The 14,422-nt window shown below is 35.2% G+C and overlaps 1 protein-coding gene across 9 annotated transcripts in view; it reads right to left on the reverse strand.

Annotated features, from left to right (window-relative positions):
• The window catches only part of sash1a (SAM and SH3 domain containing 1a), a 928,497-nt gene that overhangs the window by 11,652 nt on the left and 902,423 nt on the right, over window positions 1–14,422 (reverse strand). For all 9 annotated transcript variants that reach the window (XM_051924855.1, XM_051924854.1, XM_051924860.1 and 6 more), the window contains 6 exons: window positions 13,994–14,129; window positions 12,713–12,882; window positions 12,386–12,595; window positions 9,182–9,332; window positions 5,736–5,864; window positions 1,947–2,941 (listed from right to left, as the gene is read on the reverse strand). In XM_051924855.1, the coding sequence (XP_051780815.1) occupies window positions 1,947–2,941; window positions 5,736–5,864; window positions 9,182–9,332; window positions 12,386–12,595; window positions 12,713–12,882; window positions 13,994–14,129 (1,791 nt within the window). The remainder of the gene's footprint in view (window positions 1–1,946; window positions 2,942–5,735; window positions 5,865–9,181; window positions 9,333–12,385; window positions 12,596–12,712; window positions 12,883–13,993; window positions 14,130–14,422) is intronic.

Raw genomic sequence — 14,422 nt, forward strand, 5'->3', positions numbered from 1 at the left:
CTATTGTAGGCATGGAGCTGGACAGCTTGACATCCGTGGCAGAGCGACGGGCGCTCAGCAGGCTCCCATCAATTATGGAGAATCCACTGCATTCACTAAACAGTGTCATCTCCAGACAGAGGAGCAGATTCATTACTGCTATCAATGTCCTGCTCCACTGACAGACTGAGGAGATCGTTCTTCCCCCACACTATGTGACTCTTCAATTTCACCCGGGGGGGGTAAACGTTAACATTATTCAAAGTTACTGTCTGTTTTACCTGCATTTTTTATTACTCTTTAATGTAATTTTTTTTTTTTTTTATCAGAATGCTGCTGCTGGAGTATGTGAATTTCCCCTTGGGATTAATAAAGTATCTATCTATTATATAGCTATCTTAAGTTTGTATTATCTATTACTTGTATACTATTTATTCGTTATTCTTACCTAATTTTAATTTGCTTTTCTTTCTTTGTAAATATTTCTTTAAAATCTTGTAAAGCACTTTGGGTTACATCCAGTGTATGAACATGTGCTACTAAAATAAATGTTTTGTTCTACTGGCCACAGGCAGGCTTGATTACAGCAGCTTGTTTTACTTCTACCACCAGAGTCACGTTCCCTACACAGAGGCTCAACAGGCACATAATGCTCGTGTCAAAGGAAATACCCAAGTAGATCAAAGAAAAAGTGGTTACTATCTATCAGTCTGGAAAGGGCAACAACGCTATCTGCAAGGCTCATGGATTCCCCCGAATCAGTGATGACCATAATCTATAAAGCATTTACTGTGCTTTACTAAAATTGTAATGCTAAAACAATAGTAGTTATTGATGACTGACATACAGTAGTACTGCCCACATAAGCCACTTGTATTTAGACAACAACAACAACAATACAAATTTCAATGGATATTTCTGTGTAAGGAGGAAAATTTTAGTTCACTTTTGGGTAACTTTGATCATTCAATAAATGAAGTAAAAAATGTGCTGTCTCTTCACTTGGGTGCCTTTTGTCTAATATTGGATTTTAGGTGAACACCTGAAAATGTTCAGTGTCAAAATTTTGCAATTACAAAGGAAAAGGGGAAGGTGCAAGTGCTTTTTATGGAACTCTAAATGTGATGATATGTGCTATGTATCTGTATTAATAATGGATCACTTGAGGATAGTGTTCATTATATAGAACTACGATATATATTAAAGGTTGTGGCTCATATTCCTTTTTAAGCAATAAACTGCACTACAACTAAAACCCAAAACTCATAATACAACAAATATATAAACAACACAAGGCCAGACTGAAAGTCAAATTAACATGAAGTAGGGGTCCTGGAGGCCTATAAGCTTTCCATCTAACCACTTTCTATCAATGTCCATCTTTTTGGTTGGTTTACCTTTCTTATTTTTTTAGTTTCAGTTTAATTCACTTACCTGGTAAGAATTTTAAGTTCACTATTGCTTCACTATATATAATTAACAATGATGGACCATTAACAAGGCAGACAACAGCTAAACTGCAGACACTTCCACTAATGTATTTGTATGCCTTAAACAGGCATTTTCACAGAATACTTAGAAAAAATGACACAACGGTAGAGTTATGTTTTGTTCTTCTCAGTCACTCAACACATCTACAAAACATATCGATTTTCTAAGAAAAGTAAAATATACACTGATAGGAACATTCTGGTTTTGATGTGCTGTGTCAGAACAAGGTGCAGAGTATGTCTGTGTAAAAGGTGTGTTGCCTTAACTTTAAGAAACTGGTTGAAACTATTTTGGGCATTGATTACTTGTGTTAGCATAATACATTAAATCAGAATGAAATGATAAAGAGTCAGGGTTACCATAAACTTAAATAAGAAGTCAAAGATGCCACATTAGAGACCATTTGAAATAAATGACTAATACCACTGGCTTCATACTTATTCTTAGTTATCACTTGTTATATTCTTAAAAATTACCTTATCAGAATACGGCTCCTCTGTGAGGTCAATGCCTTCAGCCTCCAGCCTGTGCTCCAATAGCATTTCTAAGTCTGCTCCCCTCACATGAAGACTTTTCCTCCCAGAAGCTGCCCCCAGCTTGATTCCATGCATTTGAGGGCAAGCAGTGTCAGGAAGATCAGACAGCCATGGTGGTCTGGCAATAGGAGGATCCACGTCTCCTTCTGCAGGAATGCATGATGGTCCAAAGTCGATGGGGCTGGAAGGATTACTTTTTTTTAAGGGAAACATGGGGGCATCCAGGTTAGAGAGGTTTAAAGGGGGATGATAAAGTCCATTGACCAATCGATCTCTGCACTTCTTGACAGGGACTGGAGGGGGTTGTGAGGACTTTTTTGAATATGTCTTAGGTTCACTGCTTTCAAGGTCCTGGTCTAGAGACACTGGATCCCCAATTCTTTCTGAATGAGCCAGACTGGGCTGTGCATTAGTACAAGATTCTCTCTTGTCTTGTTGTAAATTTGTACAGTCTGTATTCAGCTCAGAAGGAAAGTCACTAGTCAGCTTTGATGATTTTGTCCCAGCTTCACCCTCTTTGATTTTAATAAGTGAATGACCACAGCTGTTCCGCTCAAAAACGGGGTTCACACACACACTGGAAGGCCTGATGACCTTAAAGCCCATATTGCACATTTTCTTTTGGTCTCTGTCACCAGTGTGATGGAGATCTCCGAGTGAGTGTGACCGTTTCCACACCTCCTGTTCTGACTGCGGCCCATCTAGATTTTCACAACTGCGACTCACAGGCACCTGGGAGCTTCGCCGGTTCTTTTTCAGAACGCTGAAAGGCTTAATGGACGGTTTCGTAAAGTGACGTTTGCTAAATTTGCGTTCCTTTTTGGCATGCTGTTGTAATAGCTCAGAGGATTTTGCCCGTGGAAGTACAAGGAATTCTGCTGACTGTCGGTCATGCCCCGCAGATTTGACCATTAAATGACCTTTCCTGCTTTTACCTGAAACAGACAATGCATTGCTCTTGATTATGTTGAAAATGCATACACACACACTCACAGTGGAACATAATAGATTTGTAAACAGCATGGCTTACCTCAGCACATCTAGAACAATGGTAATAAGCAAGGCATATATGATGAGAAATAAAGCAACGATGCTGGTCAAACTTTATGAAGATGAAAGAAAACAATTGTGTTTGCAAATTTAAACCCATGAATAATGTCAATGGTTATCTTCTTTACTGAGTAATATAATTTAACTTCTCCAAAGAGGAACAGACTTGGAGTCAGCAAATTTTAATTCATGGTGAACTGCTGTCAGCCACAAGACAACACAGCAATCCAACATGTCTAAATGGCTGAACAGAAGTGGACTGGTTGGTAAATGATTACTGGATTGTAGTGTGACCAGTAAAGCCATACTTAAGCTTCCATGTACTGCAATACTGGTCACACAAAACATTCAGCATCTCTACAACTGTTGAAAAGATCCTTGCGCCTCTGAAAAAAGGACGGCAAGTATTATATTAAAATTGTACAAAAAACCCCTAAAACCTCTAAAATAATACAATGGTGCTAAAACTGAAAGGCCGAGAGGTATGCAAAAAATGTGTATCAGACACCTTGGTATGCACTCTGAGCATCATCAGAACCGCACATTACAGCGACACAATCCCATCTGGTTTCATTTCACTTTCTCTACCAGAAAACATTTAATCTATGGATAGTCCTTTTCTTTGGGAGTAAACCTATTTTAATTTCACCCAAAAAGCTAAGTCAAGAGGTCAGTTACGTGAAGCAATCAACAATCCCAATAGTAGGAAGAAACATTTTTTTAAACATGCAAAAATAGTCATAACATTAATTTTAATGTAGCAGGAATTTGGGAACACAAAGTATTCCAATGCAAATCTCCCAAATCAAAGTCAAACACTTACGTTATGTGTTTATTACTCATTTACTTTTGTGTAACAAGACTCTAGCAAAGGATTACTTATTTTAAACAGGCTTATTTATTTATGCTTTATAAGCCTAACTGAGACCAAAAGAAGCCTTTGTTATGGTCTTGTCATATGAAAGTAAAATAAGCAACAGATGCATTTTTGCGGTATCAAACCTAAAGTGTTACCAATCACTACATATTTGTCACAAGGGTCACAGTGTATCATTTCTGCATTCCTTCTAAAAATGTCATAGTTTGGGGGAGGGAAAATTAAGTAAATACATCAATAAGATCAATGTAAATAACACAACACAAACAAAAAGGATGAATGATAAAATGAGAAAAAGCAATCATGCAACACATAGCTTATGGGAAACAGAATTAAGAAGTATAAGAAATTGCAGCAGTTTTCCTCCCACATTACCATAAATGTGCAGGTTAGGTGAAATGACAATTCCAAACTTGCTCCTGTGTGGGTGTTTGCCTGTGAGTGGACCCTGCAGTGGAGTGGTAACAATGCCTAGGCCCGTTTCCTGCTTTGCACCCAGTGCTGCTGGGATAGGCTTCAACCCCTGACCCTGAATTAGAAAAAGCAGTTTTGAAACTGTTGTGTGTGAAATGGCAGCAGGAAAAAATGCTAGAAGACAGATTCCACATGGTTAAATTAGTTTTATTCCAGGACTAGCAGTGCTTAAAACAACCAAACATCATCTTGCCAAGTCCATACAGACAAAGCTTGGAAGACTAACAGTTTGAATTGTTTTGTGAGGGACACAGACTAACAGAAATTGGTTTTATGGTAGCCTAAAGACAACAGTTTTAAATGACTGATCAAAACGATGAATACCTACCTAGTTAATAAATTCACAACACTGAGAAAACTTCAGCAGAATATTAGGTCACTTTTTTAAATAATCAGCTCTCTATATAGATTAACATCTGTTTTCTTATATTTATTCTTTATAAAAAAAATACTTCTATTAAAAAATGTTCTCGCTCAGGCACTACAATTGTGTGCAGTTCTGTTTTCCAATTAAAAAATACAACACAATTTACAAGGACAAGTTTCAAATAACAAAATTCAATTCAATGTTTTCTTGTATACTTGAGATGCAACGTCGGATGGAAACATTCAATAAAAGCCTTGCTCACCACTCACGTGCACAAGTAAACGTCTTTAGTATTAAAATGTCATAGCTAGCAACATTTTGCAAAAAGATGAATTCAATGAACTTTTTGTCTTTCTTTTAAACATGGCAATCAAAATGTAATGATCAGAAACATTTTAAAGCTCTTCGTTAAAATTAATATTAAAATTTTCTAGTTACAAAAGACAAAAGGTAATAATACAAAGTCTGGTAATACTTTTAAATTCCACCTTTAATGGTCCATTATGCGCTTGAAAATATTTTAGAAAAAAAAAAAGTTTATTTTTACAAGCAGACTAGGCAGAACATGGCTGCAAGCAGCTTCTTCTGTGCGACATTGGTCTGGAGCTGCTCAAGAGCGCAATGCTTGAAGGTTTGGTCCTTTACTTTCACCTTGTAAGAAATAAACTGAAATATTATGGAGCAATGCCTCATGGATGAAGTTAGTGAAACGGCCTTTGTTGCACAGTAATAAAGAATGAAGAGAGGCATATCCAGCAGAACAATTTGGCAGAAAGAAAGTGGGTGAAATATAAAGATGACGGTATAAGAATGAAGAACAAGCATGTAAGCAGAAGCAGCAGCAGATTCCTCTCTACAGTGAAGCATGGCAGAAGAGAAAAGGCAGGCAAGGCCCTTTGGCACAGAAAAATGGTTCAGACCTGTGGCTTTATAAGTCATATGGCTTTGGGACAGTCATTACCATTCTCCAGATTTTCACTGCTCTCGTAACAGCCCGAGTCCCGAGGTGAGTCCCCCATCGTGCCTTGACCATCCAAAAGAAGCTTCTCCTGAGAACCTGTGTGGCCGCTCCTTTCCAAATCACTATTACCTAGAGGAGAAAATAAGCAAACCAAATGACTTAAAAATATGCTGATTACATCTGTCCTGATGTATTTATTGTACCTAAAAGAATGTTAAGAGATTTAATTACTCTGTTTTCTCAACATATATATTTTTTTATTATTAAAAGTGTCATGGGGCAATGGATCAATTTACTGCAACGGCCTGTGTAATGTTGCACAGCCAAGCCCAGCTAGGCTAAATAAGTCTACAGAATATGTTTTACATTATATTATTAGATTATTTTTCAAAATATTTCCAGAGTCAAAATTTAAAAGGTCCCCAAGGATTATTATTAATTACACTTTTTTGTACCATTCTTTATGTATTTAGTTTTATGGCAAGTGTTATCATCTGTATAAAGTTTATATTTAAGCATTTTCTATCTGTGCCTCATGATTATTACCTGATATCCACTAAACTTAACTCCCTTTTTGCTTTAAGTCATTTATTTTAAAAAGATGCAACCTCCTTTGAGTAATTATACCTAGCATACAAACTTAATATGTATGAGACTTTTATCTACATTGAACATCATTGCCATGTCGGTCTAAGTATGAATTTTGAACAGGTTCATCTGTAGGGATTTTGTTGTCTTTCTAGTATCTGGTGTTCCAGCATACTTACTTTCATCTGTAGATATAACCAATTTGATAATTAAATTTGAATTAATATTTTTAAATAAATTAATAAGAGATCTCAGCACTGATCCTTGAGGGCTCTGGTTTTTAAGCTAATTCTTTGTGCTATGTCTTGTTGCATCTTCTAGTTTAATTACCTGTTGTTTCCCAATTCAATTCAAGGATATTACTGAAATGCAGACCTTAATGTCTAATATGCTGATTGTCCACTAACACAAGTTTTTTTTTTTCCTCTTAGCTTTTTGGTGTAATAGTAAAAATGATTAAATTATAAAAGCAACTAGACAATACTGTAATTTTTTTTTTTTTGTTCTTTATTTCGCCTTATACAATTTCTTGTATTAGGAATTTGGTAGTTTTTCGCATACCCCTTGGGGTCAGAGCGCAGGGTCAGCCATTGTACAGCGACCCTGGAGCAATTACAGGTTAAGGGTCTTGCTCAAGGGCCCAGCAGAGCAGTGGCCTTTTTGGCAGTGACGGGGATTCGAACCGGCAACCTTCGGGATACCAGCGCAGATCCTTAGCCTCAGAGCCACCACTCCGCCTAATTATAAGAGATGGTACAATTACATTATTTATATAAAAATGATATTTAATAATATGTAGTCATTAGGATGAAGTGAAAATCAAAAAGTAAAATTTAAGAGTATGTACATTAAATATGGTCACTAATGTCTGTGAACTCTCTTAGGTAAATATTTACAGGTGATAGCAATGTATTATTTTAGACTTTTAATCTTGGTAACATTTACTTTCCAGAATCATAACAAAAATCTTTTAATTTAGTACTGTCCCTGCGTTTACTTACTCCCTGTTGGATGGTAATTTCAACATTTTATTTAACTGTTTTTATACATATTCCTTAGTATTACTAAAATTTGTTAGAAAAATTAAAGGCATGTTTGGCTAGAGATTGCGCTAGTGAATAAGTATAATTAATATTATTTAGCGTTTATGTATTTCATAATAAGGGAGTTTGCAAGACACAGTTTTTTCTTTTGAACACTTTACACTAATAAAGTGGCATGTTGATTATCTGCTGAAGTTGCACAAGTGGCCCAAGCCGTACTTTCCATAAATAACTATTTGCTGTTACAGAAGTCACTACATCAAATGTCTACGAACACAGAGCTGTGATGTTATGAGGTACACTAAGGCCCTGATCCAAGTCACTTCTCTTCTGCCTTTATGCCTTTTTTATATATTGTTTCTTGTCTCTTTCAAAACTGGTTTATTTCTTTTGCACAATCCAAGCCTGGTGGCATATGCTGGAATTACATTGGCACAACCAAATAAGTGAATCACCACAATTAATTTCCAGTGCACTTAAACGCAGGGAAGCAGAGTCAGTGAAGTGTGCTGAAGAGCCATTGAATTGCTTTGAGTAACCATTACAAGGTCATAAACATTTTTTGTTAATGATCTCTGTAAAATACACATGTACATAAACCCGTTAAAAAGGTGGTTCATGGCATTAAACACATTTATAGAATTATGTACATACTATATATAGTATGTTCCACAAAGTTTTGCTCCTATGGCATTACATTAACACCTCTTGCTGTTATAACAGTGAATATGAATGACATCTTTCTCTCAAGCATCATTTGTGCAATTCATTTGGAAGTAACATTTTAAAATGTAAAATAAAAGCCAAACTACCATCAGTAAGAAACTCCACAGTGACTGGAGACTAATTCCTGAAGAACTAGGACACTTGATGAACAGCACAAAAGTGAATTTGTTTAGCTGAAATCTTTGAAAGTGGGTTTAGATAAATTAAACTGAATTTTTTCACCCACATTCACAAAAGTTTTCATCAAACAGTAATATCCTTTGTAAGAGAAATGCTACAGAAATGTATCGTGTTATGCCAGAGATAAGATATCCATAATTAATTTTGAATTCTGATAACTGGCAGTGCATCACTGCTTACTGAACACAGATCTGCTACTACAGTTAAATGGCTTGTTTACTGGTTAAAGTTTGTACATCTCTCTTCAAAGCTGATTTCAAAAAAAACAACAGCATAACAAGTCAAAAACAAACGAACAGACGGCCTATTTGCTGCTGCTGTCATACTTTAATAAATGAACATGATACCATACAGGGATAACTGGTGCTCTCTTTTATTGTGCTGGATTCAGTTTAAAAACAGAAATTTATCATTTATGCCGCACCTTCAATTTATGCCTGCCCCTGTGACAGAACAGTCACCACAACCATTATTATTATTGCAAAGCCATTAACAATGATTTATTTATTCTACACCTTGAAAACCTGCAAGTTGTACTGAGTTTATATGAAGGTCTAGACTGTTCTAAAACGTCATGGCCATCATTCAAAGTTGTGTGCAACTTTCTAGAATATTACTTAAATTATTCTACATTCTTTCTACACTTATCTCCAAAAACACAATTTAAACAGTCCTCGACTAAACTATGTCTTTCTGATATATTACCGTGTATCTTGGTATAGGTATCATCTTTATTTAAAACACAGTCCTGTACTTTGTGCACAAAAATTTCACGTCTGCTTTAAGTTGTATGCAATTAATTTTTCTCCTTAATTTTATTCTGAGCAACTAACTTCAGAATCTTTGATATTTATTTGAAATTGCATGAAAGACACTGTTGTTCATCTTTGGCTAGGCAAATTTGCTTACTATCATATTCCTGTAGAAGCTCCACAGCAGTAAGCAGCACCGCTCTGTGGTCTGGGTCACGAATGTTTAGCTCATCTAGGTCTTCTTCTTCCAATAGTTTGAAAGTATCCAGGTCTTCATAGCCATTGAAAAGAAACGTTGGCATGTGCTCCTATGACAGAAGTTAACATGAACAGTAAAATAATAAATCAAACTGACCCCATTAAACATTTTCCAAGAATTTTATAATTCTAATAAGGAAGTTAACTTTGATAAGTGTATACCTTCATCCTGAGTGTAAGTAAATAAATCCACTAAATTGTCTTATTAATAGAAATACCTGATAAAAATTAAGACTTCTAAAACAGAACGTTTGCCATGGTCAATGTGTTAGTACTAGAAAATCTATGAACTATCTGTGGGCACTTTAAAAATTGGTTTGCCTCTACACATACTGTATTTTACTGACCAACTTGATAACTACAGGCTTAATTAATAAAGTGGGGTGCTTTCTGGAGTTAAACTCGACTACTTGACTATAAGGTCTTAGTTTCAGCATTTAATGATGATCAAGACACTTAAATAGAAACTATTTGTACAATATGATTATTAAAACTATGTTCCAGGCTAATTTAGTATACCTGGGATACAATTCTGTATGTAGCAAGAATTCCTGCACAAAGCCAATTTTCATGAGTCAAGATATGTCTAGCTTTTAGTTAATTAAATCTGCTGTTTGTTGTTAAATTAGATAAATTGATTAAAATTAAGTAGATAGCAAGGCTAAATGTTCACAAGGTAGTAAAAATCTGTAACATAAGCAGAAATGTTTGAATAGTAATTAAAGTTTTTGCCAATGTATCTAAAATGAAATGCGGAGTATAAACCTTGGACCACAAGTTTGTAAGCAAAGTAAACCTGTATGGAAAAAATGCAGTTCTCACTTTTAGCTCTGTTTATGATCGATACCAGTTGTTAAAAGAACATGAAAAAAAAAAGACCATGTCATCTTACTACTCTTTGTGCTTCAGAAAGAAGCAGAATTGCAAATGGCAAAGCCCTTCAGAGTCGTGTCTGAGGTCATTGTGGGTGGATATTGTATATTTTAAGACACAAACAATTCCCACCCCTCCTGTAATGTCGACAGTTGGATTCAGTCTCACCACAGTAGCCTAAATTTCAAAGCACGTACATCCCGTTGTTTCTTAAACAAACAACAAAATGACTAATAAATAGCCAGTGTATTAACATTTATCCTTACTTATTAATTTATTTATCCTTATTATTCTTATTAGACTAAGAACACAAAAATTTGAATAACCAGATAACAAAAAAAGAATAATTATCACACCACTAAATTAAAATTAATAAAGCTTTAATTTCCTTACGTTAAACAATTAAAGAATATCATATAAAACTCTTACAATCCTAACTTTAAGAGTATGTATATCCTTTATTAAATAAAGAAGTATAAAAAGGAAGATCACCATTTATTAACTTTGTTTTAGATCCACAAATTGAAAAACCAAGCAGTGAATATGGTATTTAATTATAATCTCTTTTAAAAGGCACTATTTAAAATTTGCTTCATTTCCTGTTGCTTGAAGAAAACTGTTTTATGTATTGTATTGCAACATTCCGCAATGATCTGGTAAGCATGAAAAACGCGTTCGGTCTACGGATGTAGTCACTGTGAAATGTATGCTTCTCTATTGCCTACTACAAATGGATGAAGAGTGACTTAATAGTCATTGGAAAACGTATGACAAAATGGTAAAGTGATGTCGCTTAAAAGCGACAAACAAAATGTACACATGACATAACAGTCAGGAGCACTCAGGGACTTAGTTATCGGATTGGAACTTTGGAGTATTATAAACTTTAAGAATTATTACTTTTTTTTTTTAATTAACTGTGAATGCAATTACATGAATTAGAAGATTACATTAAATACATACTTTTTAACAGTACATTAAAATATCAGATAATTAAAAATGCAGCCTAAATAACCTTGTTGTGACTCAATAACTTTCAGATTCCAAATAAATGTAAAGTGATGTAAAAATGTCACTGACTGAAGGCCTGTTAGTTGTTGGTTGTGAAGGGTCTGTGACTAACTGTAGCTCCGATTTAAACAAAGCATGTTTGAAAGGAGTACCACATGTAGAAATACAACCTCTGTTGGAATCCCAGAGTAAAACTGTAGAAAGTTGGAGAGAAAGTCAGGAGCATTGCTGACAAATTACAGTGTTGGAGAAATACTAAATCATTATAATGTGCGGCTAATCAGCAGTGAGGTTGCTTTTAGTGTAACATAAATATTGAGTATTTGTTCACTGTAGGTAAGGTTTGTAGCAGAAAATGCTTACAGAGTAATGCTTACATAATTCTTTTCCTCTTAAATTAATTTCTGAATGTCTCTTTTTTTTTTTATACTTTTACAGTTAACTAACTTCAAGCAGTAGGAGAAAAGCGGTACTGGCAATTTATTTTGCTGTCAGAAAAGAGGTTGAAAACAAGTTAAACACAACATTTCTGTTTGCTAAGACAGATAGGTTTGCAAAGTTGTCAATGCTTTTTCTAAGGAAGGCTTTAAATTTCTGTATTTGAGATATCACAACAAAGATTGAAAATTCCTAATAAATATCCTTCAAGATTAAGTATGCCAAATTTCAACAAAATTGGTTCACTGAGAGCAGAGTTGTTTCGTACGGACAGACAAACTGACATGGCGACTGCAGTATGTGCTTTTCGTATTGCATAAGAAACATACCTAGAAAAGTATATGGGAAACTAAGAAAAATGAGCATTTACTAAAATGACAGATTTTTACTGCAAATTGAGAGTAAAAGAAGGAATGAGACAATGGGTGAAGGCTTGATACTATGCCTTGTAACCAATTTGAGATTATATAGTAACACTAGAATAAGCGCATTACACAATTGATGAAGAAAACTAAAGACACAGGATGTCTAGGTTATAACAGAGAAATTAACTATGGAAATACAGACATATGGTAGGTGAAACACTTGCTGATGCAGAAAAAAATGCAAAATAAAAAAGGTTTACTTTTAATTATATTAAAAAAAATGGCTTTATAGTTCTATACAAACAGCCTCCCGAATATGGAAAACTTGACTTTTTCACTTAATAATTCTAAACATGTATTTTACTATAATTTTCCTTTATGATGAACTACAAATTTTTCCTTTACTTAAGCTTTACCTTAAGGTTAATGCGTTCTAACAGTTCTTCCACAGAATTTGGTTTTGGAGGACGACCCTTTCTTTTCCGTCTCGTTGGCCGTTTAGGTTTTTCTTCGTCTTCATTCAGCACGTCAACATAGATGAACTTGAAAGTCCCCACCTTATTGTTTAAAAGGCCCATCCAAGTCCCCATAGGAGGTTTACTGATGATGTCTATAATATCACCTTTCTGGAAACCAAAAATTAAAATTTCCCTTAATGACTTTTCATCCTTAAAAGGAAGATGATGTTAAAATTCAAATGCATTGCCAAAACAAGATTTTAAGCAAAAAGAGATAACAGTCACCTTCAGTTTGAGTGAATCAGAGTCATATGGGCTTGGAGTGAAGTCTGTGTGGACCCGGGCTCGCCCACAGAATGGCCCCCTATAAGGAGGTTCCTCATCATCACAGTCCTCAGACTTGACACTTTCTCGGTTGCTGGCTGAAGAGTCTGTTGTGCTCACAGTTTGTCCACCTGTAACATAAAGGTCAGTGAGATGATCGGAAATACTGCATCCTTCAAAGTGATGAGCTTTGATTGTTAAATATATTTACTATTTAAAAAAAAATCTTTATTTAAAGACTGAAGTTAAAAGCAGGCAGAAGGTTTATCCAACTGCCCAACCCCAACATATTATGTTTAAATCCTACTGCGAGCACAATGTGTGGTGGTCACTGGCTCTCCTAACTAGACAGATGTTTTAAAAACAGCTTAAATTCATACCAGATAAACAGCTCAGCATAGTATCATCTACTTGGAATCTAAAACACAGACTAATGATATAGAAATTTCAAAGATGGATACTTGCATGTGGGAACTAAAGTCAGCAAAAAGTATCCATACACGTTCCAAACTTAAAACGATCTGAACATGGCTTCATACAGGCAGATAGGCTGCAGATAACCTCAGTGGCCTATTCTCACCATAATTCTTATAATGTTCTACAGTTTTAAAGACACAATTGCTGAGATGTTACCTATATCAATGTATATGTGAAAAGTGTGCCACCTGAAGGTCATCCTGATGTACTGCAACACAAAAGCAGGGTTAAAACTTTGCTGCTGTCATTGTATTGCTGAAACATAGTTCAAGGCCTTACTTATTTGAAACAAAAAGCTTTTCCATTGCTTTGAAATATTCAGAATTAATTATCACAAACTAAGTTATAGTCAAAAAATATTATTGTGCACAAAGAATGGTAAAATAAAAATGGGATAAATTGTCCTTAAACTGGGACTACTACCTGCAAACTACTTTGTGGACTCTTCCTTAACACTGCTGTTGCTTTGTATGCAAGATTCTTTGCTTGTGTAGCTTGAAACATGAAACTGCGCTTTGCTCAGGACATACAAGCAAATAAAAGAACATCTTACACATATGGATAAATAGGATGTATGGTATCTTTACAGACAGACCTTAAATAGTGAAACTCATTTATGGTTTAAAAAAAAAATGATCTCACTAGCTTGTAGATAAGAGGTGAGGAACACTTATTGAACACATTTTTGTACATGCTTTACAAATATAAACTATCTGGTCCTTTCATAGTATACATACTGGAGATTTGGAAAAAGGGTATACATACTCATTGAACTTTGACCACTTAAGGAGCTACGCAGGCTCTCCACGGACCCTCCTGCTTTCAGTTTGGGCTTCTCCAAGGAATCAGTGTCAGGCTGGGGAGATTGTGGGGAGCTGGGCATCCCATCTGGGCTGGACTCCTTCATATGGAAAAAAACAGCATATCATTTCAGTTATGTGGCCCAATTGACTTTGGAAGGTCAAATTTACTAGCAGCAGTTTATAGCTATTTAAAGAAACTAACTGGTAACTAATATAAAAAATAATGAATTATCATTATATAGAGAGGAGAGGAGGAAACTATCATTAATACAAGGCACTGTGATTAAATGCCAATATATATTGCTTTGGTTATAAGGCTTATAGAACAACACCCTCAACATTTTTCATAGTTATCAAGTTTCCTATTTATTTTGTATGATTGTTTGTATGT

Source organism: Erpetoichthys calabaricus, chromosome 3, assembly GCF_900747795.2.
Source record: "Erpetoichthys calabaricus chromosome 3, fErpCal1.3, whole genome shotgun sequence".
NCBI lineage: Eukaryota > Metazoa > Chordata > Cladistia > Polypteriformes > Polypteridae > Erpetoichthys > Erpetoichthys calabaricus.